General features: G+C 38.9%; 1 protein-coding gene across 1 annotated transcript in view; it reads right to left on the minus strand.

The window, feature by feature from the left end:
- zmat4a (zinc finger, matrin-type 4a) overlaps window positions 1–11,882 on the minus strand; it is a 164,689-nt gene extending 152,807 nt beyond the window's left edge. Inside the window, exon 1 of the mRNA XM_053325597.1 lies at window positions 11,796–11,882. Within this exon, the coding sequence (XP_053181572.1) occupies window positions 11,796–11,882 (87 nt within the window). The remainder of the gene's footprint in view (window positions 1–11,795) is intronic.
- Window positions 11,883–17,761: the final 5,879 nt, after the last annotated feature.

Below are 17,761 nucleotides of genomic sequence, written 5' to 3' on the forward strand. Positions count from 1 at the left end.
GCACAGACTAATTATAAGATAATAAAATGCTTCTGTGTGTTGTTCTGAAGGAAAGTTACTTCAGATCTATTTGGACATATAATTTTGGGGACCATGTCACTGACCACAACTACACCTGTCACAATTATTACGTTACCGTCAATAACGCAATTATAAACATCATCATGTCTATATATGGACTTATCGTATGTTACATGGACATGATCTTGATCAATTTTGCCACACTTCACATTAGCAGCTAAGAGGCTATTCATGTCACATTGGCTAAACAAGTAGTGTCCTCCATTCCTCACTGTGTACGTCCTGAGTGGAGACTGCAGAAGAATTAAAGGTAAATAACTCTGTCCCCAACCATAATGGCAGTCTGTGTTTTGACAGAAGTGTAGTACCCTCTCTCAAATCCTACCCCCCGCCCCCCACGCATTATTGGACAACATATCATCCAACAGAAGTAGTTATCATGACAGGCCTAGTTGCTGACCACAACTACATTAATGACCTGCTAACCCTGCTGATGCTGTCCCGAGCTTATTTATTACAGATTTCAGTGAATGGGTTTAAGAGTGCCATGATGGTCCAGTCAGAAGACTTTGTAGCTTAGCTGCAGCCAAAAGAGTCAATTAAGTTGGAAACCTCTTGCACTTCATATTTCATGTGTGTTTCTAAAATCAATACATCATCAAGTTTTGCCATTGTGTTTTGCAGAGTGCAAATTAAACTATGCAAACAAAAATGTGGAATCTGCACAGACATTAATTTAGTTGTGAGAGGTTGTAGTCCTCTATTAGTCCACTATTTATTCATATCCACCATATTTCTGTGTAAGTCCTCTCTCATTGTGCCTGGCTTTTCAAGTGAAACAGATGAGTTTTAAATGGCCAGCGCAGCAGAGAGAATCAATCACTGATACGGTACAATAACCAGAATTGTACTTTTTAAAAGGGAAAGGTAGTTATCTTTGCTGACCTGTTGCTGACAGTGAATTATTATGAGGAATAAAAGTAAGCTCGACGGTCGAGAATTTTGGAAGGCTTCCAATGAAGTTCTTCTGGAGGAAAGATGGTGTAAAACCAAACGTAGGCAAGAATACTCAGGCTGAAAAAAAAAAGCCATCTGTGAGTCACATGACAAACACTCAGGCCGTCCTTCAGTCCTGAGTGGATGATAATGCTGCCCTCTTAGACACCCATCTACACTGAAACCTACCTCTTAGAAACAACACCAAAGGTACAAAGATGAATTGGAGTGATTATAGATTAATCTGTTATGACCATTATGACCATGAGTCAGAATCACCTGAGCACCTCATTTACACAGCTCAGCACAATGTTTCATCTTTGTCCCAGGAGTGTTGAGTTGGTTAGCTGGTAACTGGGGTGATGTGTTATGTTAAACTAGTGCCACTGCTTTAATATTCCAGCAGCTAGTAGCACATATCTTGTGCTTATTTGGATTATTTCAACATGAAAAATAAAGAAGAGTTTGTGCTTTTGATTTGTTTTCAAATGCATGGACATCACTGGAACCCAGAATATTATTATCAGTATTATTTAGTTTCTTAGTATCAGGGCCTGCATTTCAGTGCAGGATTGTGAGTATTGTGCATAGTTTAATTGATAAATCTAACACTTATAATGCAGATATTTATGAGCGATGTATATCACTGTTCTGCCAATGTTTGCACTGGTGCAGAATACAGGACGACTGACTGGAACCACTGCATTAGGGCTGAGTAACATGACCAAAATCTCATATCAGATATAGGCCATTTCATATTCTGATAACAATATATATCCCGATGTAGAACATTTTATTTGAATAAATAGTGGTCCATGCCCGCACAAACCCTGACCCATTAATTGAATCCCAATGGATTAGATTACTCTTCTTGGCTTTTTACTCTACTAGCTTTTATTGAACTTACAGTAACATAAAGAATGTAGCTGTCACCTTGAGTTCTTCACCTGGTTCACTGTCTCTCTGTGAGCAGCACACACACTGAGAGCTCTGCTCCACCCGCTTTAGTACAGCGATCCACATCACAGCCATAAAGAAGGGAAATGAGCATTTGTCCGATGAAATCTGTGTCTGCTAGATAACGTTAAAATACTGAGGACATGGTAAAGGTGAGTGACAATGAAAATAAGTCTCCTCTTCACTCATGTGAAACTATTTAAAGGCCCTGTAAACAAATAACCTCACACTCAATATAAGCTGTTAATGAATGTAAAGTCAATAAATATCTAATTGCATAAACAGTTAATTAAAATGTGTTACAACTAAGTATTGGTTGAATATATTAGCTTTAACTTAATCACAGCTATCATTGCAGCAGTGTTCATTTTATCAATGAAAACTGTGACAAAAGGTTTTTTTTCTCAACTAAAACACTTTTTATTTTCAACCAATTAATCGATAATATTAAAGACTGACTAAAACCTGCTGTTTTAATGCAAAGTCTTTCATATCTACCCTCACAATTAAACACTATAGTCTTGCCGATAATCAGATTCAGAGGATGATTTGACCTGTTGCGTCATGTTTTCAGTAACATTATATGTGTTATGCTGGTGATGTTTGTGATTCTTGAAACAGATTTCTGGACAAAATTAATCTACAATCCACTGAGATTTAGATAAGAAGTGGCACCAATACAACTGGACAAACTAGGAAAACATGCAGGAGGCATACTTGCATTTATAAAAAGATAAGTCAATTTAATATTACCCATTGCTGGATGTTACTTTCAGCTGTCTAGCTTTCTTGTTGCTATCAGAAAGAATGAGTAGATCAATTAAGATGAACATAAATATAATTATGTTAGCCAATATTTTAGCCTCTCGTCTCAAGTTAAACCCAGGCAGTGAACAGGTGAGTGACTGATGGGTTGTTGTGCAGTGGAGTACACAGGGAGCTGTGGTAATGTTAGGTGAACAGAGAGGACAAAGAGAAAAGGCTTCTGTTCAAACAGCAGAAGTTTGCAAATGGCAGCAGGATTTGCTGAGGAGAGTCACTTGTATTGTGTATTAAACTATTGTGTATCACTGCAGAGCAAAGAGACAGGGCAGCTATGTGTGTGAACAAGTTAAACAGCACCTTTTCTACTGGAAAAGCAGAACTACACTTGTAACTATGGTAACTGTACACAACAAAAGATGGACATAAAAATCACTAGTATCCATATCAGGATTGAAAAAGTCAGATCAGCGCATCCCTGAGGCACTGAACTAATCCACTATCTAACTGTATCCAGTAACTTAATCATCTTCATCATCGCACTCCTCATCAGCATCAATGTCCTCATCATCCAATCTCCCACAGCAAGGTGTGTGTGCACGCGTGTGTAATCACTGCTCTCACCGTCCTCTGAATGTTGATTACTTTGGTGCTTGATTGCAACAGACCTCATTCTCAGTCTCAGTAGAGGTGCCATGCTCAGCCTAACTGACAGTCTGGTTAGTCTTTGCAGTGTCAGGTGGTCCACTGCTTAGTGACAGGCAACACAAAGCTCCGCAGCAGGTAATGTTGTCTGTGGAAATGGCTGCTAAGGTGCTGTGGCATAGAGGTACTATCCCTTTAATAACTGGAAGCCCTCCACAGATCACCTGGGTTGTAATTTCCTGTTTTAAACCCCCACCAAATTCTGTTCCGTGGCATATTTACTCTTATTCGAGTTCATGCTTTACTACCAAACAAGAAGTGAAAGGAAAAAGCCAACTGATAATACCAGGAATATCAATCTTGGCCTGCTCTGGATGTCATTTCTTTTCCTAGGATGGCAAAGTCAACTTTTGTGAAGAGCTGTCCCTGGCTCGGACACTGATCTTCTTACCCTAACCATCTCACACGTCATGCTTAAACCTCACCAACCTTACCTGAGTAATAGCCAATCAGACACAGAATAGGGCGGATCATTCTGTTGTCATCCTGGGGAAAAAAACGCGTACTCTATGTCGGCTGATAACAAGTAGCACTAGAGAAAAACTAAAGAGTTTGGTGTAATTGAGAAACACTGTCGCCATTCCATAGGTTGTCCACCAGAGAGCAGTGACGAGATTATATTTCACCTGTAAAATATCGCACATAAATTCCTCAGCCGTAATTCTTAAAATAATATGACAAATATTTATGTGTGTACAATTCTTCATCTTAACAAAGTGTTTTCAAACCTGCATTGTTTAATCTGGCAGAATTAGTTGTACTGTCCTTTTGACCAGATATTAATAATAATACATTTAATGTAAAAAGGACTTTACTACATTTGAAAAGTAGTACAAGACTACGTTCTGTAAATGGTGACGCTCATTTGTGGTGGGAATATGATCCAACCTCTAACGCAACTACTAGGCGTATTCTGCAAGTTTATGACAAACAAACAAAATTACTACTACAACCACAAGTTTGAAAATGCCCTTAGTAACCTAAATTTAACCAAACCTCAGCTTAGAGATACTGTAGCACTACAGTGTAGCTCAGCCATTCCTATTTTATACAGAAGACTTCTTTACTTGGTGTCTATTCATGTAATTGATATGAGAGGTACCTTTAATTTAAATTCAAATTGTGTCCCCACAATCACAAGCCGGCAGATATTAACATAAATTAAATTAAAACCTGTCTGGTCTCTGTAGCATTACCAGTCTCTCTGTCTTCAGTGGGAAACATGAAGGCAAACAGCAAGTGTGTATCCAGATATGGCGTCTCTCTCTACCATATAGTCCAGTTACTCAGAGCATTGAATGGATAGCTTGTAGCTTTTTCTGCTAACTCTTCCACATTTCCAGGTCTGGATGAACTGTGTCCTGTAGCATGAGCTACGTTAGTTGTGCAGTGTTCTAACTTTGCTAACGAATGCTAATACATACACTCAGTATGCTAATGAGCTAACACACACCTGCAAAGCTAACACACAAACGTAAACAAATGTCTGACAAATGTAATGCAGAAATATCTGCAGCTGCTCACATAAAGTATGAATGAATAATATATTTAAACACTGTCGAGTAGAAAGATTCTCAGACAACAATTACACACATGTGACACCAACTTTATTTAACTTGATCAGTCACAACTTTTTCAGTCAAGCTACCATTTTTAACACGCCAACTTCCTCTTTTCCCGCACTTCTCTATTACACTTGCATTTACCAAATAATGACCATAATTACTCTTAATCAAACATACTACTTCCTGTCTTTAAAATAAGAGTTTGGGTTAATGACTGCATTGATATGGACTTAGGTATCCTGCTTATGGGTTTTGATCATGTGTAGCACAGATAAATCTGGTTATTCATATCCCTGTATACATAATAAATACTAGTATCTTGGTTACAGATTACTGCTATTTGTACAGGTGCTCATGATGTTTACAACACAAACCAGCTACAGATTTGAATAAGTCAGCAATTTGATGCTTTCTACCATCTAATCTGCCAAGTATATTCCATTCTTTCACCATCAAAAGACAAACTCAGTTTCTTCATCCCTCCAGAAACGAGATTTTTGAGTGTCAGGTGTCAAGTTTCTGTTATGTCACTTGGCTTAAGCTGCACCTGTGCAGGTAGTCAGAAACCAGTTCCGAAGTACTCCAGTCAGGATAACCAAGCTTCTCAAAACTGGGATAAGGGCTTTTTTGAAATAAGAATATGATATTTACATGCACAAACCCAAAAATATTTCATAAACCCAATCATAACCAGGATACTCAAATCCATGTAAACGCACTCAATTACAGGCCATCATAGCTCAGGGGGACTGCAGGTATATTCAACTCTTGGTTCCGGTTTACTTTTAACTCACTGAATTTAACTTAATGTCCTTTCACAGTTTAGTATTAGTTCTGCTATAAATAGAAAGATCTTACATGTAGATATACTACTGCAGGACATTTAGTTAGTAAGAAAGGAGCCACTGTTGAAATAACAAAGACTAGCAACTATCTGGCCTTTCTGTGTATACTATGACCTTTGAGGTCCATAAAAACTGTTACCTCCATCATCAGCTGCAGCATTTTGTCCAGCTGGTGCTCCGGGGACAGTGAGAAACTCGCTCCCAGGGGGGCAAATTAACCAGGCTGTGAGTGAGAGTGAGGTTGCACACTCACAGAGAAGAGACTGTACTTCCCAACCCAGAGCCCTGTGTGCTGATCTGCCTCCCATTCTGTCTCTATCATCCTGCCACATTGGCTTTGGGGAGGGCAAAGGCAAGCCAAATTGCAATGCCATGCCTTGAGGTCAAAACAATGAGTAGTTACTTTGTGTTTGCTGCTAAGTGGCCTATTCCCATGCAGCGTGACCTAAGCGCTGTCCACAGATCTGCTGAGTGAAAACATTAGCACGCGCGCTGGGCAGACTGCCTACACTTCAGTAATATAATCAGCTTGGTGTTGAGCCAGTGCAGACATTTAGGGCAAATTTGAGTCGGTGCGACAATAAAATTGTGATACTGGTCAGCCTAATGACATTAATTCTTTCTGGTGTGGGCACAACATCAAGCTGGAGAATACAAACTCAAATCATCTGCTATCAAGGAAACGCTACAGCCTGAATATCACCACACACACTAACCTGTTGCTAAACACTGTAGATTCAGTAGCACTTAGATTACACCCTGTACAGCTTTTTACTGCTAAGTGCTTTGTTTGATGAAAGTCTCAAAGCACTTAACTATAAGGTGAAGCGTGCTGATCCATGTACTGACTCTTAACATTTAAAAGACTCCCTTGCTGCAGCATCAGTCATCAGACAACACAAAATAATATATATTTTCTCCTGAACATACAGATTAAATACAACAAATTACTTATGTGTAGCATTACATGAATGTGGAATCATTATTCTAAAGTCATTAGGTAATATATGATTTATCAACCTCTACTGGTGACAGAAAAGGAACTTGAGAAACGTTCACTCTCTGACACACACAACCTATGAAAACCGCTGTGTAATGTCTAATAGTCCAACAATTGTTAGTCAATTAGAAGAGTCTTAATCGATCAGGTCTTCATTGGTTGGTTAGTCACAGGAAAAAAAGAACTCAAACTCAATTTGGGAGCTGCACCTTGTGGTTAATAAGACCTAGTACTGACTGATGTATGAAACACTAGAGGGCTTTTCATTTTAAATGACTGACATAAGAGTGATGAAGTAAAAGTCAGTCAGGGACAGACATTGGCATTTAAAGAGATACTCTCCGTGGTAGCAAAAAGTTATTATTACTATTTCAGGCAGGAAATCATCCAAAGTGTGGTACCATTTCAAAAACATCAAGTCGTCTGCATTCAAAAAGTCGCAAACCAATCGTCAACCTCAAACATGACTTATCTGAAACACGTATGTAGCCTAACGTTAACCACCTTTAGCCACCTAGCCCCCTTTCTGGTTGTTCTGACACATTCTGCTCATTACTGCTTTTGCCATAAGCATTGTCGTTAACAGGTTTTGTGTAAAATACATATTTAAAGGCATTCATTCTCAGCATTGGAACTCAAAGCATTTTCTGATGCCCACCAAAAATAAATAATTAAATGAATATCCAAAACCTACAACGACTACTCCACTAAAAGCTTGAACTAACAAATATAAGTCGACTAGGAAAGTCTTTGGTTGGGGTCAGCTTTAGTTATGTCCTCTGTGGCTACCAAGGAGATGTCAGTCATTTGGGTTTGGGCTTAGAGATGACAACTTTGTAACTGAAAGCTGTGTTACAAACTTTAGGTATGTAGTTTAAGTCTCACTGCACTCAAAAGTGTGTTTTGCTTATTGTCCCTTCAATTGGATATTTGAGCGTCACTCTGCAGAACGATACTATTTAGTCTGCTTCACATTCGTGTACTTTAGCAGGAAAGTTTCAAATTGTATGAGCATTATTTGTGACATCACAACTCAACTAGGTTGGAGCCAATTGTGGTCCAATATGCAACTTAAACATTTGTGATGTAGAAACCTGAAACCTACACTGAGAATAGACTCTTGGTGAGGAATGAGACATCTTTTTTTCAGTAGATACACAATTGAACATTTACATATTCACTTCATCTTGATTTCTAACTAGGTAATTGTACTTTTTTGGCAGAAAAATCATTTCAAACACAAATGATTAATCAAATCAGAGAGCTTCTAAAGGTTAAAGTGTGTCTTTGGTTGTTTACCAGAGAGGAAAGTCCAATGAAAGACTCTGTTGAGTTGGATCATGTGAAATGTAGGCTCCAGTGATCCATACTTTGCAGCCTATACTGCTACTGATCCAAATCGTTGTTTCTTATCCCAACTCAAGGTGCTCAAGAAAGGTGCTCTATTACCCAAATTTAAAAGATGTATAACTTTTTGCATTGACTAAGAATTTGTCACATCCGACTGACACCAGACCCATTTAATAAGGTCAGTCTACTGATAAAAGATCCACGCAAATGTCAAGACTTCTCTGCACTTGGCACACTTACACACTTAACAGTCACATTCCTAGGAAGTCTGTGAGTGTCTGATGAAGTCAGCAAGTGATGTCAAAACTTCAGCAAACACCATTCACACCAACACAACAAATACATGCACAACAACCAGTTTCTACTGTTCTTCATATTTGCGACCTTTCTATTTGAACTCATCATCTGCAGAGTCAGACAAGCAGCTGTTATTTTTTTCATCCAGTTTGACGGAAATAATTAAGACCTTGTATTCATATCCAAGGACTGGACTGTGTGTTTTAAGTTCATGTCTCATACGCTGTATTTCATTGCCCATTCTGGCTCTGGCCCTCACAGACTCGGCATGTTCACAGCGAGCACTTCAGCCACATTACAGTTGTTTTATCGAAGGCTGCGAGGGCTCAGTCTGCAAGTCCAGAGGGCAGTCATATGGATTCACTAGTTATCTCTGCATCTGCTGCATCAATTCTGACTTAAAAAAATCTATTTCTCTAAGTTCGCCCCAGTTAAATAAACCCTAACTTAAAATCCTTGAAAAAGTAGCATATTTGTCACTTTTTTGCATGAATTGTTAAATATTTCATTGGATCCAGTCTTTGCATGTTAGATTTGAATAAGATACAGTTATTACAATAAGTCATTCTGCTGTTCAAAGGCCAATCTGGACCCTTTTTGGGTTTGTTTTATTCTGCTGTTATAGGAAAAAACTGGAAGAACTGATCCATCACCTTAAATAAAGAACACATCTTCTACGTCTGTGATGTCTTCTTCAAAACACACTTCTACGCTTATTTCTTTTATTTCTATTCACTTATTGGAGCTCTTTGTTACTTGTGCTATTTATAAAAATAAAAATCCTGTGACCCATCACAGTTGACCTTCTATGAAAGTATAATGGAGACAGAGCTGAAAACAACTGCGGGGAAAAAGCAGCACAGGAACAGGGCAATTTTAACTTTTACAAAAGCAAACAATTACTGATGACATCGAAGCGCCGAGCTTCAAAGTCTTTTATTTATAGGCATCGCAAATTACAGACAGCAGACGGGGCAGGGAAAGTGTTTTTTTTTTTTTTCGTTTTTTTTTTCACCCACTCCAATTTTCTCAGAAATAGAAAAGATGACTAGAGGGCCTGAAAAGACGCATCGAATCGCTGGAATATTAAAAGAAAAGGTCGATGAAGGAGCTTTGTTATCCCAGGCTGTTTGTAATGTGTTGCAGAACATTAATGATGGAGACAGGCTTGTGTCACAGAAATAAAAAAAATATTCTAGAGGACACTTCCATGGTGCCAAGACGGAGCCATCTTGTGGTTTGCACAAGGAGATGGTGATGGTGATGATATCATGCAGCCTCTCGGGGGGGAAAGTCAACTTTAAATGAGGCAGATGGAGATGCAGCTCGGAGCGCCTGGTTGGTGAAATGCTGCATGGTTCTTTCTCTCATCACCCTGGAGGCTGCACAATAAAATAGATCATCCATATCTGGAATTTAACTATGAGTTTAACTGGTGCTGTAGGAGAAAAGGAAGGGCTTCTGTTTCAAAATAAAAGATCTAGCTCTGTTTGGACACACTTATTCATAAAACAAGTGACAGCACTTTACTGAGAATACTTTTCTATGTATGAGCACACACTTTGGAGCTCATTTCACACTTCACTGAGTGCTTTATTCTGAAGTGAAATTTGATCTTGAACAACGAAACAGCAAAATATTGAATAAACTGAAACCTAATCAGCTTTTTAAAATGGTAATCAGTTAATTATTTAAACGGAACATTACTGCTTCTAAGTTGTCCTACAGTCTTCTATGACAGTGAACTGCACATCTTTGGATTTTCAATATTAAATAAACCTGTACATTTATCACTATTTTTGGACTTAATTAAGTAATAGAGAATATAATCAGCAGATGAATCAGTAAGTATAAGTGTACGTTCCCCATACAGTAGAGGAAGAAACAAATATACTGGAGCTGGAAATGAGGAAAAAACCCAACAAGAATTTTAATGCTGCATCTAACAAAAAAATAAAAAAACCACCTGAGAGACATCAAAGCAAAGACTGTAACAAGCCCTCCTCTACATTTTTGTTTTGTTTTGTTTGCTTTTTTATGGAAATGGATGCTTAAGTCCTGAACGGCAAATAAATCACTGGAAAGAAAGAAGGAGAGAAAGACATGATGGATGAAGCTGAATAAGCTACTAATTTGACCTATTAATACGTTTTAAAGCTGTGTGACAGACAAATTCATCAGCAACTATTTATTTTAATGATGAATTAATGGTTAAAAAGCAAAAATTCCAACAACGTGTCCCCCAAATTTGAGGTTTTTTGGTCATATATGATACATGACTGAACATCTGTGGGGTTTGAACTATATAAAAGATAAAACAAGGGTCATCTTAGGCTCTGGGAAATAATATTGAGAACTATGAATCAATAAAGCTAGAAAATAATTGTCCCTTGCAAGTACTGTACAGTAAAACTTCACCATCAGTCTCCTCTGGTGCTTTTATCCTCATGACCTCCACTCCAACAGAAGATGAGAAAGAAGGGGAAAAAAACTGTTAACATGGGGGGAAAAAAAAAACAAACTAGTCGTGATTTCCACGTGTTTCTTCAAACTGTGATGAGAATGATATCAGCTGTGATCCAGGCTTCCACAGAGGTGAGGAAGGTTTTATAGCTCTCTCCGCTGCATCTCTGCTTCTAATCCACCTTAAATGTCACCTTGACAGAATCGACAAACCGGTCTGCATGCACAGCGAGCCGGGATGGAAAGAGTGGGGTGTTGATGCGGACATTATTTTGCTTAATATTCAGCTCTGTTTAACCACAGTTGGAATAAATCTCGGAAGTGTGGAGTCGATTTTAAAAAGGAGACTTGATGACATTTTTGTTTCAGGGTGAAGGAGTTTAAATAGCTGCTGGATTATTCAAACTTATTTTATTATAGGTAACACATTACATTTTTTTTACTCAGAGGAGGACATCCCTTAAGGATCATCTGGGGTGTCCCCGGACGCCCCTCACCTCAGATTGGGACCTGCTCATAAAGAAGCGTAAGGTCAGCCTCTTCCAGGCTGCTCTGCTTTACTTTTTAAACCCCCTCTGCTCCGCTCCATCTCCACCCGGCACGCAACAAGAATCTCGGTAAAGGAAAAGGCAAAGAAATCAGCATGCAACACGACATCCATGCTTTTCCCCCTGCAGTAACGCATCTCCACAAAGTCACACTACTCCCCCCCCTGCACGCATGCACGGACCTCCTCATGCACAGTACTGATACTGAAGGAGGAGAGAGGAAGATGGAAATAAAATGAAATTGAAGAAAAAGAGCAGGGGAAGTGGGATGGATAAATAAATGTACCTGTAACTCCACGCTGTAGCCCTGATAGAAGTGCGTCGGGAACACTGCCAGCTGATGTTGCACTTGGAGCGAAACTGTATAATCCATTAACCAGAGGATGCTGAATAGCGACAGACTGAGCGGGAGACGCGTCCACTGTTGGCAGCAGTACTACACTGTAGTACAATCTGCCCATGCTCTCCGCCCCGCTGCGCTCCTATTGGCCGGCGTCAGGAAGTGGAGGCTCACATCAACAAATATCATCTGGTTTGCACTTAAAACACAAACAAATACAGATGATGCCGTTATGTCGCTTTTGGATAATAATTATAATAAATAAGTAGTAGTAGAAGTAAGGTTGTAGCAATCATTTTAGAAATACTGAAGCCCCCTCTGCCACACTAATAGGCTGACCCCACAACAAAAGCAAAGTGTCTAAATTAATTAATTGTTTGGATTTTTCATAAAGTGTATTTCCAGAAATGAAAGTCAAAATGCTGTTCATAGCTTTTCTATGCTGCCAATAATAAAATCCTTGTGCGAAATAGTGTAGTCTGATACTTGTTTTTCCTTTCATTGGATTAATATTTGTAACAAGCTGCTCTGATCAATATTTTTATTTTAAAACTGGATCAAATGACTGTTTGTAATGGGAATGGCTCATTGCGGTGAACCCTTTTAGCAACATTGAGGTCAGTTATAGTTCTATGTGTTAATCTGTTGTGGTTCACTCTCACCATGCACTTCAACCTTGTTTCCAACAAGCAGGTTCCAGTGAAAAAGTTACCTGCTCAGCACTAAACTACAAACACATTTAACGACATAGTTGATGAATGTAATGGAGCGTTTAAATAGCTTAAGTGATTTTTTTCAGGAGTTGGTGGAGACCAAAATAGAGCTACAAAAGAGTAAATATTAAACTTACTTTCATCAGATGGCCACAAATTGCTCTGTGCCTGCTCAAATGTAAATGTTTACCAAAAGCTATTTAGTGATATGTCAATATTAGGTTTACATCATGTTGTACTGCCCCTAAGTGGCCAAAAGTATTATTTTTTATATATATTGCCTTCCAAAATATTGGAATGAGCCAAGCAAATCCCTCTGTATATTTAGTTTTTTCTTTAGTATATAGTTCCATCAGATTGCTAAATGTCCTGCACAAAACAAATTAAAAGTGGCCTGTTTTAGTTCATACTGATTCACTCTTACTTTATATTGTGTTATTGGAAATGTAAGAAGAAAATTCATGTCTATGATATATTATATATTATATCTCTATAATATATAATATATAAGTTATCTATATATGCATATCTCCACACAATAGAAATGACAGTAGCAGGTGTTGTCCTTTTTTGTTGTGAAAAAGTCATAGTACATTATGCTAGATGGATAGCATTCACCTGAGTCATATTCAGCATTGCGTCACTATATAAAGAATCAAGATATTATTAAAAAATCATCTGTAACTAAACAGATCGAACAAAATGAAATCACACCAGGACCAGTTCTCTCTCTGAACTTATCACAACCTATGGAACATCAATATCCTTCCATAAGTAAATCAGTTATCATCTAACGTATCAGGTTTGAATGATTTGATATGAAAGCAAGAGCAAAAACTTTACCACGGCTCAATGTTTCAAGAAGTCCTCCAACTTACACAACAAAACAAACCAAACACTACAATTCACTATTGGCCTTGGAAAGAGTATATTGACATAATAATCCCAAGTCAAGGTCTATTTACTTGCTTTTTCTGGAGCTTTCAACTGCATTACATAATCTTAATTAGCAGACACAGTTTGTTCAGTTGTCATGGAGATGGATCGGTTGACTTGCGAACTGTTTAGGATTCCTGGTCAATACATAACCAAAGTTCATCCTTGTTCTTGGAAATAGTAGTTTGACAAAACAACACTATTTTAAAGTTAATTACAGTCCAGAAAACAGTCATTTGTAATGGTTTGCAGGGCACTGATATATTATGTCAAGAGAGGGCACTGGCGAGCTCAAATGGTCATTTTGGATGGCAATGACATATGACTTATTCAGTCTGTCAACCAATATCAACTTAATTTCCACTTACTTAGCTTTTTCTAGTCCAGAGGCTCCCTTACTAATGGGAAATCATCATTTGTCAGTTTCTTTCAAAACCATTATGAATGACCATAACAAAACTGTTGAACTGAAGAATGAGTGAGAAAAATGATGTGTGTTTTTTGTGGTTAAGGTTTGGTTGCTTGGTTACTAAAACTACATGTTGCAATCTGATGTTTATAGGGAATAACAAAGTGGTTTCTGGGTAGATGTGAGGTTATTGTTGCTACAGTCTTCATCAGTTCCTGTAGCATATCGCAGGAATAACCCACTAATTATTCAGCCCAAAGGCAACATAGGACTGTCGATTGCTGATGGAGGGGTTGCAGGTAGTGCAGCAGCAGCCATGCTTCACTAACGTAATGAGTCTGAAGAATGTTAAAAAGATCCAATGTGTGATCTTATGTGTTAAGATCCTACAGATGGCCCCATGGCTGCTGCCTCCTCCCCTTCAGTGGTCTGTTCCAGGAAGTGGGTTGAGGTGTAAAGGTGTGGTGTACAGAGCTGCAGGGCAACATTTATGTGAAGATACTAATAAACTTTATTTGTATTGCACCTTTCAAAACATAGTTACAAAGTGCACGCGCCACAGCAAAATAAAAGGCATAATCCAATAAAACAACAATTATAGAAATTATAGAAGGAACATATAAGTAGGACTAAGCTTACAAAGTATATGACAATAATAGATTATTAGACATACACAGAAAAGGGTTCATTTAGTCAAAGCACATACTAAAAAGTGATTTTTTAAAAGAGATTTCAAAGAGGACAAAGATGTGACTTGCCTGATTGACTCCGTCAAGTAATTCCAGAGTGACAAGACCCTGATAACAGTCTCCCCTGGTTTTCAATCTAGATTGTGGAATCTCTAAAAGGGAACACTGGGGATGTTAGGCTACACTTATGGTCATATGAGATTATACGTTCACTGATATGCTCAGGCGCCAGACCCATCTCGGCCTTTAAAGTGGAACTGGTGGAGAATTAACCAAATTGTGGTAGAGATGTGATTACGTGTGGTGTCTGGGCCTACATATGATAATGACTTCAGATTTGTATTCAGTTAGAGGAAAGCATTTGACAGCTAGATTTGAACTTCATTTAGGCAAGTCCAGACAGTGATTAATTAGTTATGATAAATAAAGCTGTGTCATCTGCTTAAAAAATGGAAACTAATATTGTGTCTGCCTATTACGTGTCTTACATGTAAATGGAGAAAACAGGGGGACCAGGGTAAAGAGGACGGAGCCGAAATGTCCTCTAGGTTGTATTTTTCAGGTCGGCTAGCAGTCCAAAAGGGTTTGACAGTCGGAGGACTTGGATCCAGCTTGGCTAAACGGGACTCCACCTGGGTTTAAGACCGACAGAGATAATTGAAAAAGCTTTCAATTTATTGAAGAGCTGGCCTCATACTAGAAAGCTCAGAGACGCCCATCGTTGTAAATCGCTGAAGTTCCTGAACAGTCGACACCATGGCGACGCAGCCCCACACAGGACAACATGTGCCTGTGTAGTCTACACCAAAGGTCAAAAAACCCATTGAAGCATTTACTGCAGCATGAGCTAATGTCAGGCTTTTTACTTGATATTAAATAAATAAAGTAAAGGCTCACTAAAATGATAAACAATTAAGAAGTCAAGAGTCCTAACAAACCGGGCTAGACGGAGGCAGCCTTTTTGTGGCACAATCGTGACAACTGTCATTGACAGTAGGTTCAATGATGCCATGTGTGTAAGGATTTAAGTTTTGTACATATATACAGACTTTGACAGATGTACAGACAAACCTGTCTTGGATTAAATAAGTAGGTCGGCTATGCAATTTGTAAAATATCTCCACTGCTGATTATTTCAACTAGGTCAGAATACCAGGTCAGTACAGAATTATATTTGATTAAGGGGGAGAAAAAAAAACTACAACGGACTGGCGAATGTCTTTCATCTGCCCTTGAGCACAGTGCCCACAGTCCAGATGGCTGGACAGTCACAAGCTATAACTGCAACAGAAAACGTGTCATATCTTTGGGGGCTTCCCGGCACCACATTTACATTTTCACTATGTATCCAGAGTGTCTTACTCTGTGAGCAAGCATTAGGGATTCAGTGGGGTACCTGACGGATAAATGACACCTCAGCTGCTGCGGGAATCAAACCTGTGACCTTCCAGTTAGGAACAGAGCCCGCCTCACCACCAGGCCCCTGTGCTCCCTCTGGAGAGATGTTCTTTGATCACAGCTGCATGTTGGCCACTGAACGCCTCCCGTAGCTATGAGAAGAGAAAATGTGTCAGGGCCAGATGATCTATTTTTGTTAATTTCTAGCTTTCTTTGCATCTTATTACTCAGTACTCAGTAGTGTAATATATTCATGATATGCATTATGGAGGAGTGGCTGTAGCTGAGAACTGAATATGAATTCCTCCATCTTTTACATAATTTCCAAAATCAAATCTCCACCTCCTTTATAGGATTAGTATGTTAGCTGCATAGTTTCATTTACAGCATTTACAGTGCACTTTTAACTAGATTTGTCACAAACTGCTAGACTTAATAGAGAAAAGGCATGAACGCAAAGAGGTAACACCGTGGAAATAAGTGCACCAACTCCCACATATGTCATGAAGCATGTGCAGCAAAATCTAGGCCATTCCTAAAGGTTGTGGATTTATGGGTGAAATCCCTGCCTCTGGTAATAGAATACAATTTCTCTGGGTTCCCTGAGGAATGGGGCAGGAATCATTTCTCCATAGACAATGAATCTTTACCAAAAGTTCAAACATGTGTACTTGAACGAGGTTACATTATTCTGAACACAGCAGGCAGCTCGCAATTAAGCCTTTAAAAACCATCCCAGTTTGTTGTGGGGAGCCTATGTGTGTCACCCGGCAGCACACACGCCTGTCTGTGGCTGGCATGCTGTTTTGGCTCCTGCCTTTTGTGACGCTTTATTTCCCCCCCCAGTTTAAGCTGCCACACAAAGAGAGCGAATGCCACCATCAGTCAATCTCTGCCTCGTAGCCCGTAGCAACCAACCAACACCACGGACATCAAACTGACTGTGACCCTGAAATCAGGCACAAAAAATGAAGGCACCTCTACTCATCACAGAGGTTGTTTTGTGTGTGGCATTGAGTTAATCTGCTACCATTTTTAATACACTGGCATGCAGAAATGAGGCTGGACCCAAACTCCAGGATCTCACAGTCAGGAGAGGAAAAACTTTTTCCATTGCAAATGTGAAATCAAGGACAAAACACTGCGATTCTCCAATTTGAGTGAAAAAGGGGAGTCCCCAGGATTTTTAGAGTAGTGGCTTAAGTCAGTATTGCTGGATCCCCTGATGCACACTGGTTTAATACATTATAACAAATGGAATGGCTATAAAATGGAAAAAGGAAGGGTTCACAAATTTTCAAGTCTGCCTTACAACCACAGTCAGATACACAAATGAACACTGAAATGTGTTTTTCTTGCCATAATCATTCCTCCTTTTCATACTGGCTTTTAGAATATCTCTTAATAATGCACTTACATAATGCATGTACATGATGGAGTCCTCCTCCTGTGCAAAAATGTATTTAAAAGTTTATCTGAACCTAATATGAAACTTCAGTCGCCCAAATGAGTCAAATCAAGTAGATATCTTTCAACGTTAGTCTTTTTAGGGTCAAAGTACCTCTTTTTGTTACTATGCTTCCACCACAGCTCAACAGGGAAACACACAGAGGTAATGTGATGCTAAAAAGACTGTAAATGTGTCAGATATCACTTGATATGACTAACTCACACTGCTGAAGCTGAATAGAAGACAACTTTTAAATGATGTGAAAACACTGTGGATTTTGGTCTCCATAATTTGGTCCCCCAAATGTGCTTTCCATT

This window comes from Scomber japonicus, chromosome 9 (genome assembly GCF_027409825.1).
Source record: "Scomber japonicus isolate fScoJap1 chromosome 9, fScoJap1.pri, whole genome shotgun sequence".
NCBI lineage: Eukaryota > Metazoa > Chordata > Actinopteri > Scombriformes > Scombridae > Scomber > Scomber japonicus.